At 36.3% G+C, this 16,873-nt stretch overlaps 1 protein-coding gene across 3 annotated transcripts in view; it reads right to left on the minus strand.

The window, feature by feature from the left end:
* Positions 1-16,873, minus strand: part of KIFAP3 (kinesin associated protein 3) — a 232,873-nt gene that overhangs the window by 185,992 nt on the left and 30,008 nt on the right. For 2 of the 3 annotated variants that reach the window (XR_011645490.1, XM_058310104.2), the window contains exon 1: positions 12,201-12,356. Coding sequence is in view for 2 of the 3 variants with exons in the window: in XM_058310104.2 (XP_058166087.1) it covers positions 12,201-12,280 (80 nt within the window). In the remaining variant the exon portion in view is untranslated. Of the gene's footprint in view, positions 1-12,200; positions 12,357-16,873 lie in introns of those variants that run through there. The other variant, XM_058310103.2, reaches the window with a different exon arrangement.

Genomic DNA, 16,873 nt, shown 5'->3' on the forward strand with positions numbered 1-16,873 from the left:
GTCAGCTGCCTTTTCACCCTTTTGACAAAGTCCCTTGAGGTACAAAAGTTTTGAATTTTGAGGAAGTCCCATTTGCTATTATTTCATTTGTTGCTTGTGCTGTGGGTATAAGGTTTAAGAAACTATCGCCTATCACAAGATCTTGAAGATATTTTCCGATATTTTCTTCTAGGGGTTTTATGGTTGTCACTTCCATATTTAGGTCCTTGATCCATTTTAAATTAATTTTTGTATAAGGTATGAGGTAAGCATCTTCTTTCTTTCTTTTGGATATGGATATCCAGTTCTCCTAGCACCATTTGTTGAATAGACCATTCTGGCCCAGCTGAGACGGCTTGACTGCCTTTTCAAAAATCACTTGACTGTAGACGTGAGGGTCTATTTCTGAGTTCTTGATTTGGTTCCATTGGTCAATGTGTCTATCTTTATACTAATACCATGCTGTTTTTTACCACTGTAGCTAAGTAATCTACTTTAAAGTTCAGAAGTGAGAGTTCTCCAACTTTATTCTTTTTAGAGATATTTTTGGCTATTTGGGGCCCTTTTACTCTTCCAAATAAATTTGATAATTGGTTCTTCTGATTTCTGCAAAAAAATGCTGTTGGAATTTTGTTGGGATTGCATTGAATCTGTAAATCAGTTTGGGCAGATTTGACACTCTACCAATAATTAATCTTCCAACCCACGAACTTGGAATGTCCTTCCTACCTGTGCTCCATGAAGAAACTTAAGTCTTCTTCAGTTTCGTTCAGTAATACTTTGTGGTTTTCTGAATATAGGTCCTTTAAATCCCTGGCTAAATTTTTTCCTAAATATTTGATTGTTTTTGTTGTCATTATAAATGGAATTTTTTTTTTCTGATTTCTTCCTCAGATTGTACATCAGTAGCATAGAGAAACACTGTTGATTTTTTGTGTATTAATCTTGTATCCTGCCACTTTGCTGAACTTGTCAATTTATCTAGCATTTTTGTTGTGGATTTTTTAGGAGATTCTAGGTATAGGATCATATCATCAGCAAATAATGAAAATTTTACTGCTTCCTTTTCTATTTGGGTGCCTTTTATTTCTTTATCTAGCCTAATTGCTCTGGCTAGAACTTCTGGCACAATATTGAATGACAATGGTGACAGTGGGGATCCTTGCCTTGTTCCTGATTTCAGCAGTAAAGCATTCAGTCTTTTGCCATTGAGTACATTGCTAGCTGTAAGTTTTTCATATATGTGCTTTACCATATTGAGAAAGCTTCCTTCTATCCCTATCTTTTGGAGTGTTTTTATCAAGAAAGAGTACCATATTTTCTCAAATGCCTTTTCTGCATCAATTCAGAGGATCATGTGATTTTTCTTCTTCAATTTATCAATGTGGTTTATTACATTAATTGATTTTCTTGTGTGGAACCCACTTAATTGTGGTGTATTATTCTTTTATTGTGCTTTTGGATATAGTTAACAAGTATTCTGTTGAGGATTTTTGCATCTATATTCATTAGAGATATTTGCCTGTGATTTTCTTCTTTTGTGGTATCTTTATCTGGTTTTATTAGGGTAATGTTGCCTTCAAAGAGTTTGGTAGTGTTCTCTCCTGTTCAAGTTTCTGGATGAGCTTGAGCAGGAAGGGTACTATAATGACTTTGAATTCTTGGTAAAATTCACTTGTGAAGACATATGGTCCTGTGCTTTTCATCTTTGGGAAGTTTTTGATGACTGTTTCAATCTCTTCTCTTGTGATTGGTTTGTTGAGGTGTTCTTCTGTTTCTTCTAGGGTCAGTGTAGATGGCTCATGTGTTTCTAGGAATTTGTCTATCTCCTCTATATTGTCTAGTTTTTTTGGCATACAGTTGTCAAAGTATTCTCTTATGATCTCCCTTATTTCTGCAGGGTTAGTGGTAATATCTCCCCTCTCATTTCTTATTTTATTTATGCATCTTATTGCATCTTCTCTCATTTCTCTTTGTCAGTCTAGTTAAGTGTTGATTTTGTTCATCTTCTCAATGAACCAACTTTTGGTTTTGTTGAGTCTATTGTTTTTTTTGGTTCTCAATTTCATTTATCTCTGCTCTGATCTTTACTATTTTTTTCCTTCAGCTCAGTCTGGGATTAATTTGATGGACTTTTTCTAGTTCCTCTAGTGTGGAGTAAGATCTTCAATTTTAGCTCTTTCTTCTTTTTTAATGTATGCCTTGAAGGCCATAAATTTCCCTCTGAGTACTGCCTTTGTAGTTTGGTATGTTGTGTTCTCATTTTCATTTACTTCAAGATATTTGCTGAATTCTCTTGCAATTTCTTCTTTGACCCACTGATTATTTAAGAATGTGTTTTTTAATCTCCCTATATTTATGAATTTTCCTTTTCTGTCCATTATTGATTTCCAGCTTCATTTTGTTGTGATCAGAGAAAATATTTTTTATAATTTCAATCTTTTAAAATTTATTGACACTTGTCTTGTGACCCAACATATAGTCTATCTTGAAGAAGGATCAATGAGCACTTGAAAAAGAAGTATCCTGGTGTTTTGGGATGCAGTGCTCTATAGATGTCTGTTAGGTCTAGTTCATTTATCATATTATTCTAGCTCTCTGTTTCGTTTTTCATCTTCTGTCTAGATGTTCTATCCAATATTGAAAGTGGTGTCTTGTAGTCTCAAACTATTATTACAGAGACCTCTATTTCTCCCTTCAGCTTGCCAGTGTGTGCCTCATGTATCTTGGGGCCCTCAGGTTAAGTGAATAAATATTTAGTATAGCTATTTCTTCTTGGTGAGTTGTCCCTTTTGTTAATATTAATGACCATCTTCATCTCTTATAACAGTTTTGCATTTGAAATCTATTTTTTCCAATATTAGTATCACTTCTGCAGCTCTTTTATTGGTTACTATTTGCATGGAATCCCTTTTCCAACCTTTCACTTTCAACCTTGTTGTGTCCTTACACCTGAGATGGATCTCTTGTAGACAATATATAGATGGCTCATATATATATATGTATATATACATATATATCATTCTATTAGTCTATGTCTTTTGGGGAGTTCAAGCCATTAACATTCAATGTTATTACTGTAAAACCATTACTTCTTCCATTTTGTTCTCTGTCTCTCTGTTATATCATTATATTGGCAGTCTTCTTACCTTTAGTTTGCCCTTCCTAATAATCTTCATTTCTAAACTCTTTTCCAAATCTCTTGCCCTTATTTTTTCTTTTTAGGCTGGAGCACTCCCTTTAGTATCTCTTCTAATTCTGCTCTTTTGGTAACATATTCTATCACTTTTTGTTTGTCTGTGAAGGCTTTGAACTCACCTCATGTTTGAAGGACCAATTTGCCAGATACATAATTCTTGGCTAGCAGTTTTTCTCTTTCAGTACCTTAAATACATCATACCACTTTCTCCTCATATCCACGGTTTCTGACGAAAGGTTAGCATGTTATCTTATCGAGGTTCCCGTGTATGTGATGCTTTGCTTTTCTCTTGGTGCTTTCAGAATCCTCTCTTTATCTCTGATATTTGTCTTTCTAAAAGTAGCTTTCTCAGGGTTAGTCTATATGGATTTATTCTGTTTGGGGTGTGTTATCCTTCTTGGATATTAATATTTATATCTTTCGTAAGGGTTGGAAAGTTTTTGATCATTATTTCCTCAAATATTCTTCCTGCTTCTTTTCCATTCTCTTCTCCTTCTGGGACACTGATAATGTGAATGTGTGTTTCACATTGTCATTCAATTCTCTGAGACTCTGTTCCGTTTTTTTCTATTCTCTTTCTCTTTTCCTGTATTTTCCAGTTTGGATGTTCTGTCTTTGAAATCACTAATTCAGTCTTTGAGAAATTCAAATCTGTTCTTATGTATTTTTAATCTCATCCATCATGTCTTTCATTCCCATAACGCCTGTTACTTTACTTTGCAGGCTTTCTGATTGTTCTTTATGCTCACTCCGTGTCTTCTTAATATCCTTTATTTCTTTAGTCATATTTTCTTCAAATTCTTTGAAGTGATTTAGGAGCACTGTATGATTATCACTGATTAACTGTGTTAAGTCCTGTATCTCTTCAGGATATTTGGTTAGTTCCTGTGACTGTGCCATCTCTTCCTGTTTCCTAGTGTGGTTTTTAAGTTTTTGCTGATGTCTAAGCTTCTGAATATGTTGGTGAATTTACTCTGATGGCCTATCATTTTTGTAAATTTTTGCTGATGTCTTGGCATCTGAATATCATTGTGAATTTTCCCCCTCGCCTATTGTTTTTTACACAGCCCTCCTTTGATATTTGGTTTAGCTTATTCTAAGTCTTTTAAATGCCAAGCTTAAGTTATGAAAATTGTGCAGGGACTCACTAATAGGGCATGGAATATAGAGTACCATAGTTTTTGTTCAGGCAATTTCCAGACTGGCTAGCCAATGGCACTATTCCACGCCGTTTCCATGGAAGTGTTTCTGTCTTGGCTTTCCTGTGTTCCTGTTTTGAATCTCCAGAGTGAAGATTCAAAGTGGGCTCTGCTGGCCTAATTCAATGAAGTAACCCCTCCCGCCCCCCCTGACCTTCCCCTCCCTTTTTCCTTGAAATAGCTGACAGGGAGGAAGATGCCTTTTCCACTCTCAGTCAGCTGCAGTGAGCCAGGGGTTTTACCCTAGCTTAATATCTTGGCAGTAGGAGAGCCCTTCCCAGCCATCACAGGGGCTTGATAACTCATGTTTATGGTTTCATCTTCTTAGTCTTTCTGTCCCTCATCCTCATGGGAATTGTGCAACCCTGTCCTGTCCTGGTCTGACCCCAAAGCAGTTCCCTTGGGCAGCTTTTAGCTCTTTCTCCATTGTTTTTGTGAGAGCATTGAGCTCTGCCTATTAATCAGATGCCATCTTCCCACAATCTCCTCCCATGCTGTTTTGATTATTCTTTGTAATAAGTTCTAAGATCAGAAGTATGAATCCTCCAACTTAAGTTCAATTAATTTTTGATAAAGGGGCCAAGTTAATCCGGAAAGTACAGTTTTCTAACAAAAGGTCCTGGGGCAAATGAACATGCATGTGGAAAATACATACACTGCAATCCTTTCTTTACATAAAATTATGCCAAAATTAACTAATGAGAATCTTAAATATAAGATCAAAAACTATAAAAATCCTAGAAGAATAGAAAAAGTATTTAAGATCTCTCGGTTGAAAAAAATGTTTAGACATGATACAAAAAAAAAAAGAAAAAAAAAGTAAATGAAATATGATAAGTTGGACTTGATGCCACCAAAATTAAAATCTTTTCTTTGAAAGACACTGCTAAGAAAAGGCAAGTTATGAACTGAGAGGCTGTACTTGCTATGAATACAACTCACAAAATAATTTTTTTCATAATATACAAAAAAATCAATTATAAAAATAAAAACCTAATTAAAAATGAGCAAACATTTTGTACAAACACTTCCTAAAAGGAGATATGTGATGGACCAATTAGCACATGAAAAGATGCTTAATTTCATTAATCATCAGGGAAATGCAAATTTAATCTACAAGAAGATATACTACTGATATGAGTTGTGTGGGGGGCTGTGTGTTTCTTGATAAATAACCTGGGCTGTGTGTGTAAGCTCACTAAACTTAAGATTCCAGCATAAACCATGTGTGCATGCAAACAATGAGAGCTGAAACCCCTCTAATAACCATGCCAACACTCTAGTCTGCCTAGTTCCTAGAAAGCCAATTAAGTGATATAGGCTCTATAAGCTTTGAATATTCAGGGAGGATGCAGACTAAATTTGCTAATTCAAGCTTACCTGGAATGTAGGGGATATGTGTTAATTCAAGCTTACCTGGAATGTGGGCAATATGTATTAATTTAAGACCTATCTGATACTCAGACAAATTCCTAAAACTCTAAGAAACTAACAAAGAAAGTCCTTTTGCATAAAAGCACCATTTGACTCCCCACTCCTGCATCTGCTATATAAAAGGAACCCACGGATCCTATTCAGGGCTCGGCTTTTTTGGACAGGAGTCTGCCACGCCTGACCAGTCATAATAAATCTTTTTTTCCTTCTCAAGAATATTTCTGAGTCCTGGTCTTCTAAACGTGATCAATGAATCTATCTGCTTCCACAACACTACATCTATGTGTGTGGTTTTTTTATCCCTGCCACTAGTGTTTTATTTTCATATTTTTTAATTGCTGTTATAAAATATTATCAGAAACCTGGTAATTTAAAACAGCACACATTTATTATCTTACATCTCTGAAGATCAGAATATGATATGGATTCTATTGGAAAAAATCAATGTGTTGGCAGGGATATATTCCTTTCTAGAGGCTGAATGGGATAATCTCTCTCTGCTTTTCTCAGCTCCTAGAGGACATCCACATTCCTTTTCTCATGATCACCTTTCTCCATCTTCAAAGCCAGCAATGGCAAGCTTGATTTGTCTAAGCCTAGCATCTTTCTGGTTCTCCTGTTGTACCATTCCTTTCTCAGCAGGAAAGATATTCCACTGTTAAGGACTCATGATATTAAATTGGGCCCATCTGGATAATCCAGAATACTCCCCACCTAAAGATAGGTCCTTAAACCTAATCACATTTGTAATTTCCCTTTTGCCATGTAAGATAACGTAGTCACAGTTTCTAGAGATTAGGAAGTGGACATCTTTGGGGAGTCATTATTTTACCTACCACAATACCCACTAGAATGGTTAATATTAAAATATCAGACAATATCAAGGGTTGGAAAGGATGTGGAATGTAGCAATTTGGTATTATTTATGAATTACAAAAATAGATTTTGAATTATGTTTATAAATTGGTCTGTTCCTCTGGGTACATTAGATTGGCTTGGATTCAGAGATTTCACTTTTACTTGACTAAATAATGATTAAGGTTTTGATTGGGCCACATCAGTAGGACAGGGTAGGGGCTCACAGAAAAAATGACATGGCAGAAGAGAAAGATGGAATTTTGATTCTGGAGCCTGAGAAGTAAGCACATGGAGAAGGAGATACATGTGGAAAGAGAGAAGGCTCTGTTAGGCAAGGCAGAGGCTCTGGGTAGAGAGATGAGCTGTTCACCAAATAGTCTACAACTGACCTTGTAGAGAGAACAGAACAGCTGAACCCAGAGAGGAATGAACCCTGGGAGAGAGACGAGAATTATCCCAACCTACAGCTACAAGCCTAAAATAAACCCTTGCAGACATTGGCAGCCATCCTGCTCCAACACATGGCAACAGACTTTGGTGAGAAAAGTAACTTACACTTTATGGCCTGGTAACTGTAAGCTTCCACTTGAAATAAATGCCCTTATAAAAGTCAACAGATTTCTGGTATTTTGCAGCAGCACCCCTTTGGCTGACCAAGACATGGAAGAAGTAGAGTTCTAATACATTGTGAGAACGCAAAATGGTACAACCATTTTGGAAAATAGTTTGGCAGTTTCTTCAAAAGTTAAACATGCATTTACCATACGGCCCGAAATTCCCCTCCTAGGTATTTACCCAAGAAAAATGAAAAAAAAAAAGTCCCAAAAATTCTTGTTCACAAATGCTCACTTTTATTTTTAATAATTATTCACAATAATTCATAATAACACAAAACTGGAAACAATTCAAATGTCTACCAACATGTTAATGGATATAAAATGGTGGGATATTCATACAATGGAATATTATGCAACATTAAAAAAAAAAAACCTGAGTGGATCTGAAAAAACATAATGAAAGAAGCATATTGTTTGATTCTACTTAACAGAAATTCTTGAATAGAAAACACCGACCAATTTTGAGACACTGCAGATACGTGGTTGCTTTGTGCCAGGATAAGGAAAGGACAGACTGCAACAAAACTGGAGGGAAACTTTGGGGTCATAGAAATATTATATATTTTCATTGGGGTAACAGTTACACATGCGCACATATTTGTCAAAACTCATCAAAGTGTATACTTAAAATGCGTTCATTTTATTGTATATAAGTTATACCTAAATTTATTTCTTTTCAAAGATATAACAAGGCAAAAAGTAGTAAGCTAAATGAATGAATTTACATAGCATGTTAAAACACAAGTGGAGAGAAAATTTGTGTATAATATGAAGAAATAATGCAGCACAAAGTGATAAAAAGAGAAAATTATAAAAAAGAGGTTAAGAGAAAGTATGTAAGGGTCTATATGCTTTTACTATGGCTTTTAGAAAGAAAGAATAGAACTGGACAAGACCATACTTAAGGATTTTAAAATGTCCCAAATTAATGTGAAAAACATGAATCCCAAGCAGGATAAATATTAATTAAAAAAAAATCATACTTAGACATAACATAGTGAATTGAAAACATGTCAGAGACAGAGAGATGATCTCAGAAGCCATCAATATTCTTTAATAATGTTATATTATTAATTTAAATTTAATTCTCCCTATTATTCCTACCTCCCCCAAATATTATAAATTGCTTGAGGTAAGGAACAAATCCCATTCAACATGGTGTAGTGTAGTGGGTAAGAGATTGAACTCTGGAGTCAGAACTGAGTAAGGGTTCCTGCTCTACCATTTGTTCACTTTTTGACCTTGGGCGAGTTAATTAAACTCTATTAGCTCCAGTTTTCTTATATATAAAATAAGGAAAATAGTCCATATCCACCTTAGAGTTATTGTAATATTAGTTTATTTCGGGGTGACTGTGACAGTTCGGAGCTAGGTGGATCCCAGAAAATCCTGTTTTTAAAGCCAATCCATTCCTGTGCATGTAAACATATTGTAGATAGTATGTTTTGATTAGATTCAGTTAAGGAATTATCCTTTTGATTAGATCACTTCAGTAGGGTATGACCCAGGTTGGGGCTTTTTTTTCATTTAAAATTTTTTATTGAAATATATCATTCATACGTGAGCATCCATAATGATAATAATAAGTGTATAGTAAAAGTTGGGAACTTAAAAAACAAACATGCTTAACACAATATAAGGCTGTTATACATCAGCCAGCCACCAACACCTTGTGTTTTGTGAAACATTTGTTACAAATTCTGAAAGGGCATGGTCAAAATATTACTACTAACTTACATCTTACATTTGGTGTATTTTTCCCAACCCATCCTATTATTAATACCCTATATTAGTGTTATACATTTGTTACAGTTATGAGAGAATGTTTTCATATTAGTTCTGTTTAACCACATAGTCCATCTTCCACCACAGGATTTACTGTGCTATACAGTCCCATGCCTTGCGCAATCCATTCTAAGTGTATGCTCAGTGGCTCTCATTTTTATTACAGATGTGCTGTCATAACCTCAGTCAATTTTAGAAAGTTTTCAGTACTCCAAAAGGAAAAACCCCATTCCCCCTTTTATTCCCCTATTGTTTACTGTTAGAATTTATTTAGTATCTTCTTTTGCATTGCTGCAAAAGCTTTACAATATTACTGTTAGCTATGGTCCATAAGTTATATTAGTTGTAATTTCCCCATATTCTTAAAACCTTGTAAAAGAAGAACACTTATATTTATACTACTAACCACAATTTTCATCTATCACTGAAATCACTGATAATTCCTAGATTATCTTCTAGCTTCCTTTCAATTTATGTTTACATCCCTAGACTAACCCTTTCAGCCACAATCACATTTACAAATCAACAGTATTAGTAATACTACTATAATGTGTTACCATCAAGTCTATTCATTTCCACACTTTTACAATAAACCTTATTAAAAATTCTACATACACTAGGCATCAACTCCCTTTCTCAACCCATATTCTGTCTCCTAGTAACCTATCTTCTAGAATTTATCTCCATGAACTTACTCACCGTTATTTGGTTCATATTAGTGGCACAATACAATATTTGTCCTTTTGTGTCTGGCTTATTTCACTCAATCTAACAGTTGGGTTTTAATCCTCTACTGGAGTCCTTTATAGAGGAATAAAAAGCTGCAGACATAGAACAAAGAAGAAGAGACAGAGAAAAACTTAGAAGCTGAGAGAGGAGTCTCCAAGGACCAGAAGCTGGAGTCAATGGAGCAGAAAGTCTGAGAGGAAGTCACTTTAGCCAGAAACTGAAAGAAACAAGGAACAAGGACCAGAGAAGGAAGAGATGAAGACAGCATGTCTGATGATGCCTTGATTTGGACACTTTCAGGGCCTCAAGAATGTAAGCTTTTAACCTAGTAAATTTCCACTTAAAAGCCAACACATTTCTAGTACATTGCTCCCAGAACCATTTAGCAAACTAAAACAGTGACAATCACATGATGGTAGTCGTTGTTATCAACTGAACTGAATGTCTGAAAATGTGGATCTAGCATTTATTACTCATATGACTCTGTACAAGTCAGTTAAATACTCTATTTCCTCGATTAGGAAATTTGGGAAAAATACCACACTGCAAAAAGAAAGTGGTGAGGAGAAAATGAGTTAATATTTTGTGAAAGAGGTTTTTTGTTTGTTTGTTTTGTTTTGCTTTTGAGATACCAGGGCTGAGATTGAACCCAGGACCCCATACATGGGAAGCAGGTGCTCAATCACTTGAGCTATGAAAGGGTTTTTTGATTAGAAAGTTATAATCAAATACCACTGGTCATTATTATTGGAACTTCAACTTTAATTTGTTATTCTCATCAACTGCATTTTGAACACTGTAGTAGCCACCATGAGGAGATTATAAAGGAATGACTGCTTTACAATTTTCTAATTTAATGGGGTGGGGTGGGGGAAGAGAATGAGAAAGAGTACAAAGGAGCATAAAACCAACTATGGCAGAGCCATTTACATACAAATCATCTCAGCGGTGGCACCAACATGCCAAGGATGGTTGCTGGAGACTTTGGAGCTACAGGGTTAAGGATAGGTTGCTTTGGGAAACCTTCCTGTTATTACAATGGTTTGCTCCTTCAGGCAAAATTCTCTTTCCCCTGAAGCTTCTTCTTAGTTCCAGACTTACTAATGTGTCTTCCTCCCATCTCTTACTGCATTTATTGCACTATTGTACATTATTTGTTTACACTTCTATCTTTTCAAATAAGGGTGATTGGTATAAACTCATGGATTTCTAATTATATCTCTAACCACAGTGGTTGGAACATAATAATCACTCAATAAATGGCAAATACTATTGATAATGAGCTGTGTGTGGGGGCTGTTCCTTCATAAATTACCTGGGCTGTGTGTGTAAACTTGCTAAACTTAAGATTCCAGCATAAGCCATGTGTGCATGCAAACAATGAGAGCTGCAACCTCGCCTCTTGTAACCATGCCAACCACTCCAGTCTGCCTAGTTCCTGGAAAGTCAATTAAGTGATATAGGCTCTACAGGCTTCAAATATTCAGGGAGGATGCAGATTAAATATATTAATTCAAATTTACCTGGAATGTGGGGAATATGTGTTAATTCAAGTTTACCTGGAATGTGGGGAATATGTGTTAATTCAAGATCTAGCTGATACTCAAACATCTAAAACTCTAAGAAACTAACAAAGAAGTTCCTTTTGCATAAAAACACTGTTTGACTCCCCGCTCCTATATCCTCTGTATAAAAGTGACCCAAAAATCCTAGTTGGGGCTCAGGTTTTTGGACAGGAGTGAGTCCCTGAGTCCAGCTGGTCATAATAAATCTTTTTTTCCTTCTCAAGAATATTTTTGAGTCCTGGCCTTCAACACACAATCAATGAATCTCTCTGCTTACACAACACTACTATATCATGTAGTTACAGCCTTCAAGGAGCACATAAACTAGTCACCAGCTATGTAAACAATAATTGTTGAATATTTTGGTGCATGCCATAATAGTGGTGTGAAATAAATAGAATATTGGCAAAAAGGAGGATGTAACCCCATGGGATGAGTAGGGTTCTAGTTAGCAGACAGGGTAATATGGATATTCTAAAGAAAGACAACAGTATATACAAAGACACAAAAGTATAAACAGTATGGTTTACTTAGGTAACTGCAAGTAGTCTGAGATTATTAGAGAGTTACGTTAGAGCAGAAGACCAGTGAAAGGTAAGTTTGGAAAAGCCAGCTGGAACAAGTTCATGGAGAGCCTGATATAAGAGAGTATGGTAGTTAGATTTTTCCTCAGGCAATGGGGAGTCATGAAAGAGTTTTCATATAGAAAAGTAATATTTTGAGATTTATTATTAATTCTATATTTTATTCACACAGCAACACAGTATAGAGAGTTAAGAATTACATTTTTACTTTCCTGATTTACTACAACACACCATAGGAAATATTTTCTTACCTTGTGACTGCCTTTGGGATGTCATCAAAAGGCCATTGTGGTACAAAGAATCCACATCCACCGGCTATTAATGCAGTCATCTTCCAACTTTTAAAGTTAAATTGAACTCATGCTGCACATCTTAATGTAAAGGAGATTTCAGTTAAAAGGACCTTTTAAAAGACATCCTCTTCTTGATAGTGATACCCCCTATTTTCAACTAGTATGACATAAATTTACAACTATGACATCATTGGGTTGACCCAAGGTTCAAGATGGGGAGGGAGGTAGCCCATTAAGAAAATGAGAAATGAATCCCTGGTTTTTCTTCTTTCCAGTTTCTCTTACAGCTTGAAACATACTTTTAAAAAATAGTTGTGTGAGATGTTAACCAGATGATCCTTAATGACATGTAGTCAAATTAATGTATAATCTAGTATGTTTAGATATGTGTATATAGTCTTTTTTTTTACACATATTTCAATTTATTCAAACTAGAATTTTAAGGGGGCATTGCATTTACTAGGTTCTCACCTTTAGCAAATTGTTGACAGCTTGTGACTCTAGGGTAGTGTTAACAGAAAAGGTTTGAATTTTATCTACATATTAATCTGCATGAGGTTGTTTCATTATCCATTTACAAAATTAAAAAGCAATGTCTTAATAAAAACAGATTACATGTGGGTTTCCTTTCCATGTCTGTAAAATAAGGTTTTTTTTTTTCTGGTTAATTTTCATCACCAGTTTTTCAGAATTAACCTCATGGCATGAACCCTCAGGAAGGAACTTCACAGCCAACTGGCCCCTCAAAAGATGCTATGCCTCACTTTCAAAAATGTCATGTCTTTACTAATTTTCACCAAATATTCTTCCACATTCTGCAACTTCGTTTTGCATCTATATGCTAGCTGCCAACTTTCAAGTCCCAATGTAAAAGCTGCATATGTAGTCTTAAACATACTTGGAACAGATCTGTAAAGTTGTTTATGTGGATGGTTGAGTGGATGGATGAATGGAAAGAAAGGAAGGAAGAAAGGAGGGAAGGAAGGAAGGAAGGAAGGAGGGAGGGAGGGAGGGAGGGAGGGAGGAAGGAAGGAAGATAAATGTGCAAGAGGAGCTTATCCAGCCAGGTCAGCTGTATTATTATAATAATGCATATATAAGTATATATTATAATATATAATTGGTTATATTATTAGAACTAAAATTTATTAACCAAAATTTGTGAGCAGGTATTGCTCTAGACTCTGGTAGGCAAAGATGAATAGACATAGTTCCTAACTTGAAGAATTGTGTCTAAATATAGTAGGATGCACAGACTGAAAAAAAAAAAAAGAAACTCAAAATAACACATTCTATGGTAGAGCCATAATGTGTCTGTGCGAAAACCAAGTAGGAGGTGGACTGTGGAAACACTAGACACTTAATGTCTATTCAATACAAGACACTCTTTTAAGAATTGAGGCTAAAAGAATAACATACAGACCTTACCCTAAAGGAGTTTCAAGTCTATGAATAGGCGATCATGGAACAAATGATTGATGTCTTAGGCAGATTTTGCATATATCTACATCCAAAGTAAAAATGTTTGGTGGTGGTGGAGATTCTGTTATTTTAATTTGCTCTTCCCTATTAATTTTGCTCTTATAAAGAAGATACCATCTCTTTCCAATTTATTGCTTCAATTCTTTCACCTCTCACAATGATAATTTCATTTAAATTGGAGATATTAAGTGAATACAATCTCTCATTCAGGACATGTTAGTTCAGTGCATATTACATATTTCAGGCACAATTCAGAGCTAAAGGAATAGCCCCAAAGATTATGATAGGTTGGGATAAATTCAGGCAATGGTTATTTTGGCATACAGATTTTTCTTCTGAAATCTTAGTAGGGGAATTAGGGATTTTTAGAGCTAAAAAGCATTAATGGCTACTGCTGGATTAAGTGAAAAACTGATTATCAGAGGAGTACTCCCTCCTCTTCACCTCTTTAAAAAAAGGTTTCACCTATTAATACAGGTGTTTGTGACATATCCTCTGGGTCATTAGCAACAGAACTGGAACTGCCTGTTCATTCCAGACCGGTTCCTAGCAACTGCCAGTTGGCAATAATAAATATGCAGTTGGGTGAGAAATGATTTTGTGCTTCCAGAGTTGGAAGATATTGTATTATAGTGGGTGACATAATCCCAGCCTTTAAGTATGGGGTCCAAATTAAATCATGTTATTTTTTAATTTGGCTATAAAACTTTGAACTTTTATTTTGTTTTTCCTCCCCTCCCCTTCCTCTGTTCCCTCCTCTCTCTTCTACTACCCTTCTCCCCTCCCCCCTTCCTCTTTCCTATGCTTTTCATTCCCTTTTCTTTCCTCTCATCCTCCCTTTCTCTCTCTCTCCTCCTTTCTTTTCTGTGTGTAGATAGCACATTCATCAAAAATGAGTGCATATTGGAAACAATTGGTTCTGATTTTGGAAATTTTCTAACAAATGTATGTTTCTTTGATATAGTCATACTTTAGGAGTTGAAGTCCATATATATTAAAGTCCATGACCAATGGTGGAAACAAATTTAGAATCTTTTCTGTGTTAGTGACAAAACATTTTAGCTCACACTTCAATTAATTGTTCAATTTGTCTTTTGATTAAAAAAAAAGAGGATAAGGTAGAAAATGAGATGCTGGTATGCTAAACTTCTCTAGTTATAAAATGTGTATCTCAACTCACTCTTCTTCCTCATTGGCTTGTGAACTTTTTCTTTCCAAATGAGTTGAGACTTTTGAGAGGATGTCAACATTGCATTGAATAAAAGATGTTGGTATACCATCACAAAAAACAAAAATGGAACAAAATGCTGCTTGTCTACTTATCTTTGTTCTCCTCAGGGCAAGGTGATATGCATTTCTCTTCAAATGATATCTTGACTGAACTTTATCAAATAACTTTTATGGTAACCAGGTGGACATGCTGATGAAAATTCCTTCCTCTGAGCTAAGGAAGCATTAACAGCTTAAATGTTTTTAGCCAGGTTGGTTTTGTTTTACTTTATTAAAATATTTTCATGACTCCTAGACTATCTTTTGTCTTTAGACTTTAAGGTGCTGGAATAGGATTGATTCCAAGGTGATTCTGTTGTCAGTACATTTGCTTTTATAATATCATTAAAATTGAACAAGTATGAACATTCTAAACTAGAAAGTCAAATGTAAACTAAAATTCACGTACTTTACTCTTCCATTTTGTTGGCCGACTTACCCAGAACAAAGAAAAACAAAGCCTCCTGATTGTGATGGAGTTGGATTCAGATGTGACCTCTCTACACATGCCTCTTCTGTCACTTTTACTGTACCTGTGATTGGTGTTGGGGTTTGTATGTGCTCAGAAGACTTGAATCTCTCGACAGTCCATGTGCCAGCTGGGTCCTGAGCCTTAGCAGAGTTGCAACACCTACTCTACAGTTCACTAGATGTACCCAGGCCAGCTGATGGGCAGGTGAGAATGGTCAACTGCCACACCAGGGAAACGAGTGTCTACAACTGCATCATTAGCCATGTGGGATCTAAGCCCCTTCTCGATTTAGAGGTAGAGTGGACATCCCCATCCCAGGGTCCACAAGATGGAGAAATAAAATATGGATTGGAGTTGACTTGCTGGTATTCTACTATAGAACTGTTGTGATGCTAACAATGGAAGAAATTGTATCATTGATGTGGAGACAGTGGCCACAGGAGTTGCTGAAGACCGGGAGAGGGAGGAAGAGATGTGATATGGGGCATTTTTGGGACTTGGAATTGTCCTGAACGGTATTGCAGGGACAGATGCAAGACATCATATATCCTGCCATAACCCACTGGATGGACTGGGGAACTATAATGTAAACTATGGTCCATGCAGTGTGGCAGTTCTCCAGGGTATATCTGCCAAATGCTTCACTGATGAAAGGGGATGTTGATGTGGCAGGAACAGGGGGGCTGGCGAGTGGGGTATATAGGAACCTCTTAGGTTTTGTTTTTTGTTTTTATTTTAAAGATTTGTTTATTTATTTCTCTCCCCTGTCCCCCCCCCCCGCCCCGGTTGTCTGTTCTGTGTCTATTTGCTGCATCTTCTTTGTCCACTTCCGTTGTTATCAGCGGCATGGGAATCTGTGTTTCTTTTTGTTGCATCATCTTGTTGTGTCAGCTCTCCATGTGTGCAGCTCCAGGAGACCAGAAGAACATCCTGCAACACCCTTGAAAGAATGGAAGGAGGGCACGGCTCATCTGTGGGGAAGATTCATAAGTAGAGCACTCCATTCCATGGAGGATGGTGCCCATCCTCCACTAGAGGCACAAGCTGCCTAGTAGTTATTCTGTGGCTAGAATTGGAAGCTCTATTTCCCAAAAATGGGGAAAGAAGAGATGGTTGGCCACCAACTTCAGCCATTGTTAGTACATTTGGCTGGTTAAGTTATAATCCTAAGAACAGCAAAAGTTTGAAACTGTCCAAGTCAGAAAGAGGCTAGTAGCAGCCATCTTAACTCTGCATCTGACACAAGGGGAACTGGGACAGACTGAAAATCACAGTGCTAGTAGGGACCAGCTTCTTTCCATCCAGATCAGATTGCAGCTCTAGCATAAGCCTCAGCCCCACCTCCAGCAGGGAGGTAGCTGGGAGGACCTGTGCCAGCATCTCTGGGAAACTATAGGTCATGCTACAG

Source organism: Dasypus novemcinctus, chromosome 13 (genome assembly GCF_030445035.2).
Source record: "Dasypus novemcinctus isolate mDasNov1 chromosome 13, mDasNov1.1.hap2, whole genome shotgun sequence".
Classification (NCBI taxonomy): Eukaryota; Metazoa; Chordata; class Mammalia; order Cingulata; family Dasypodidae; genus Dasypus; species Dasypus novemcinctus.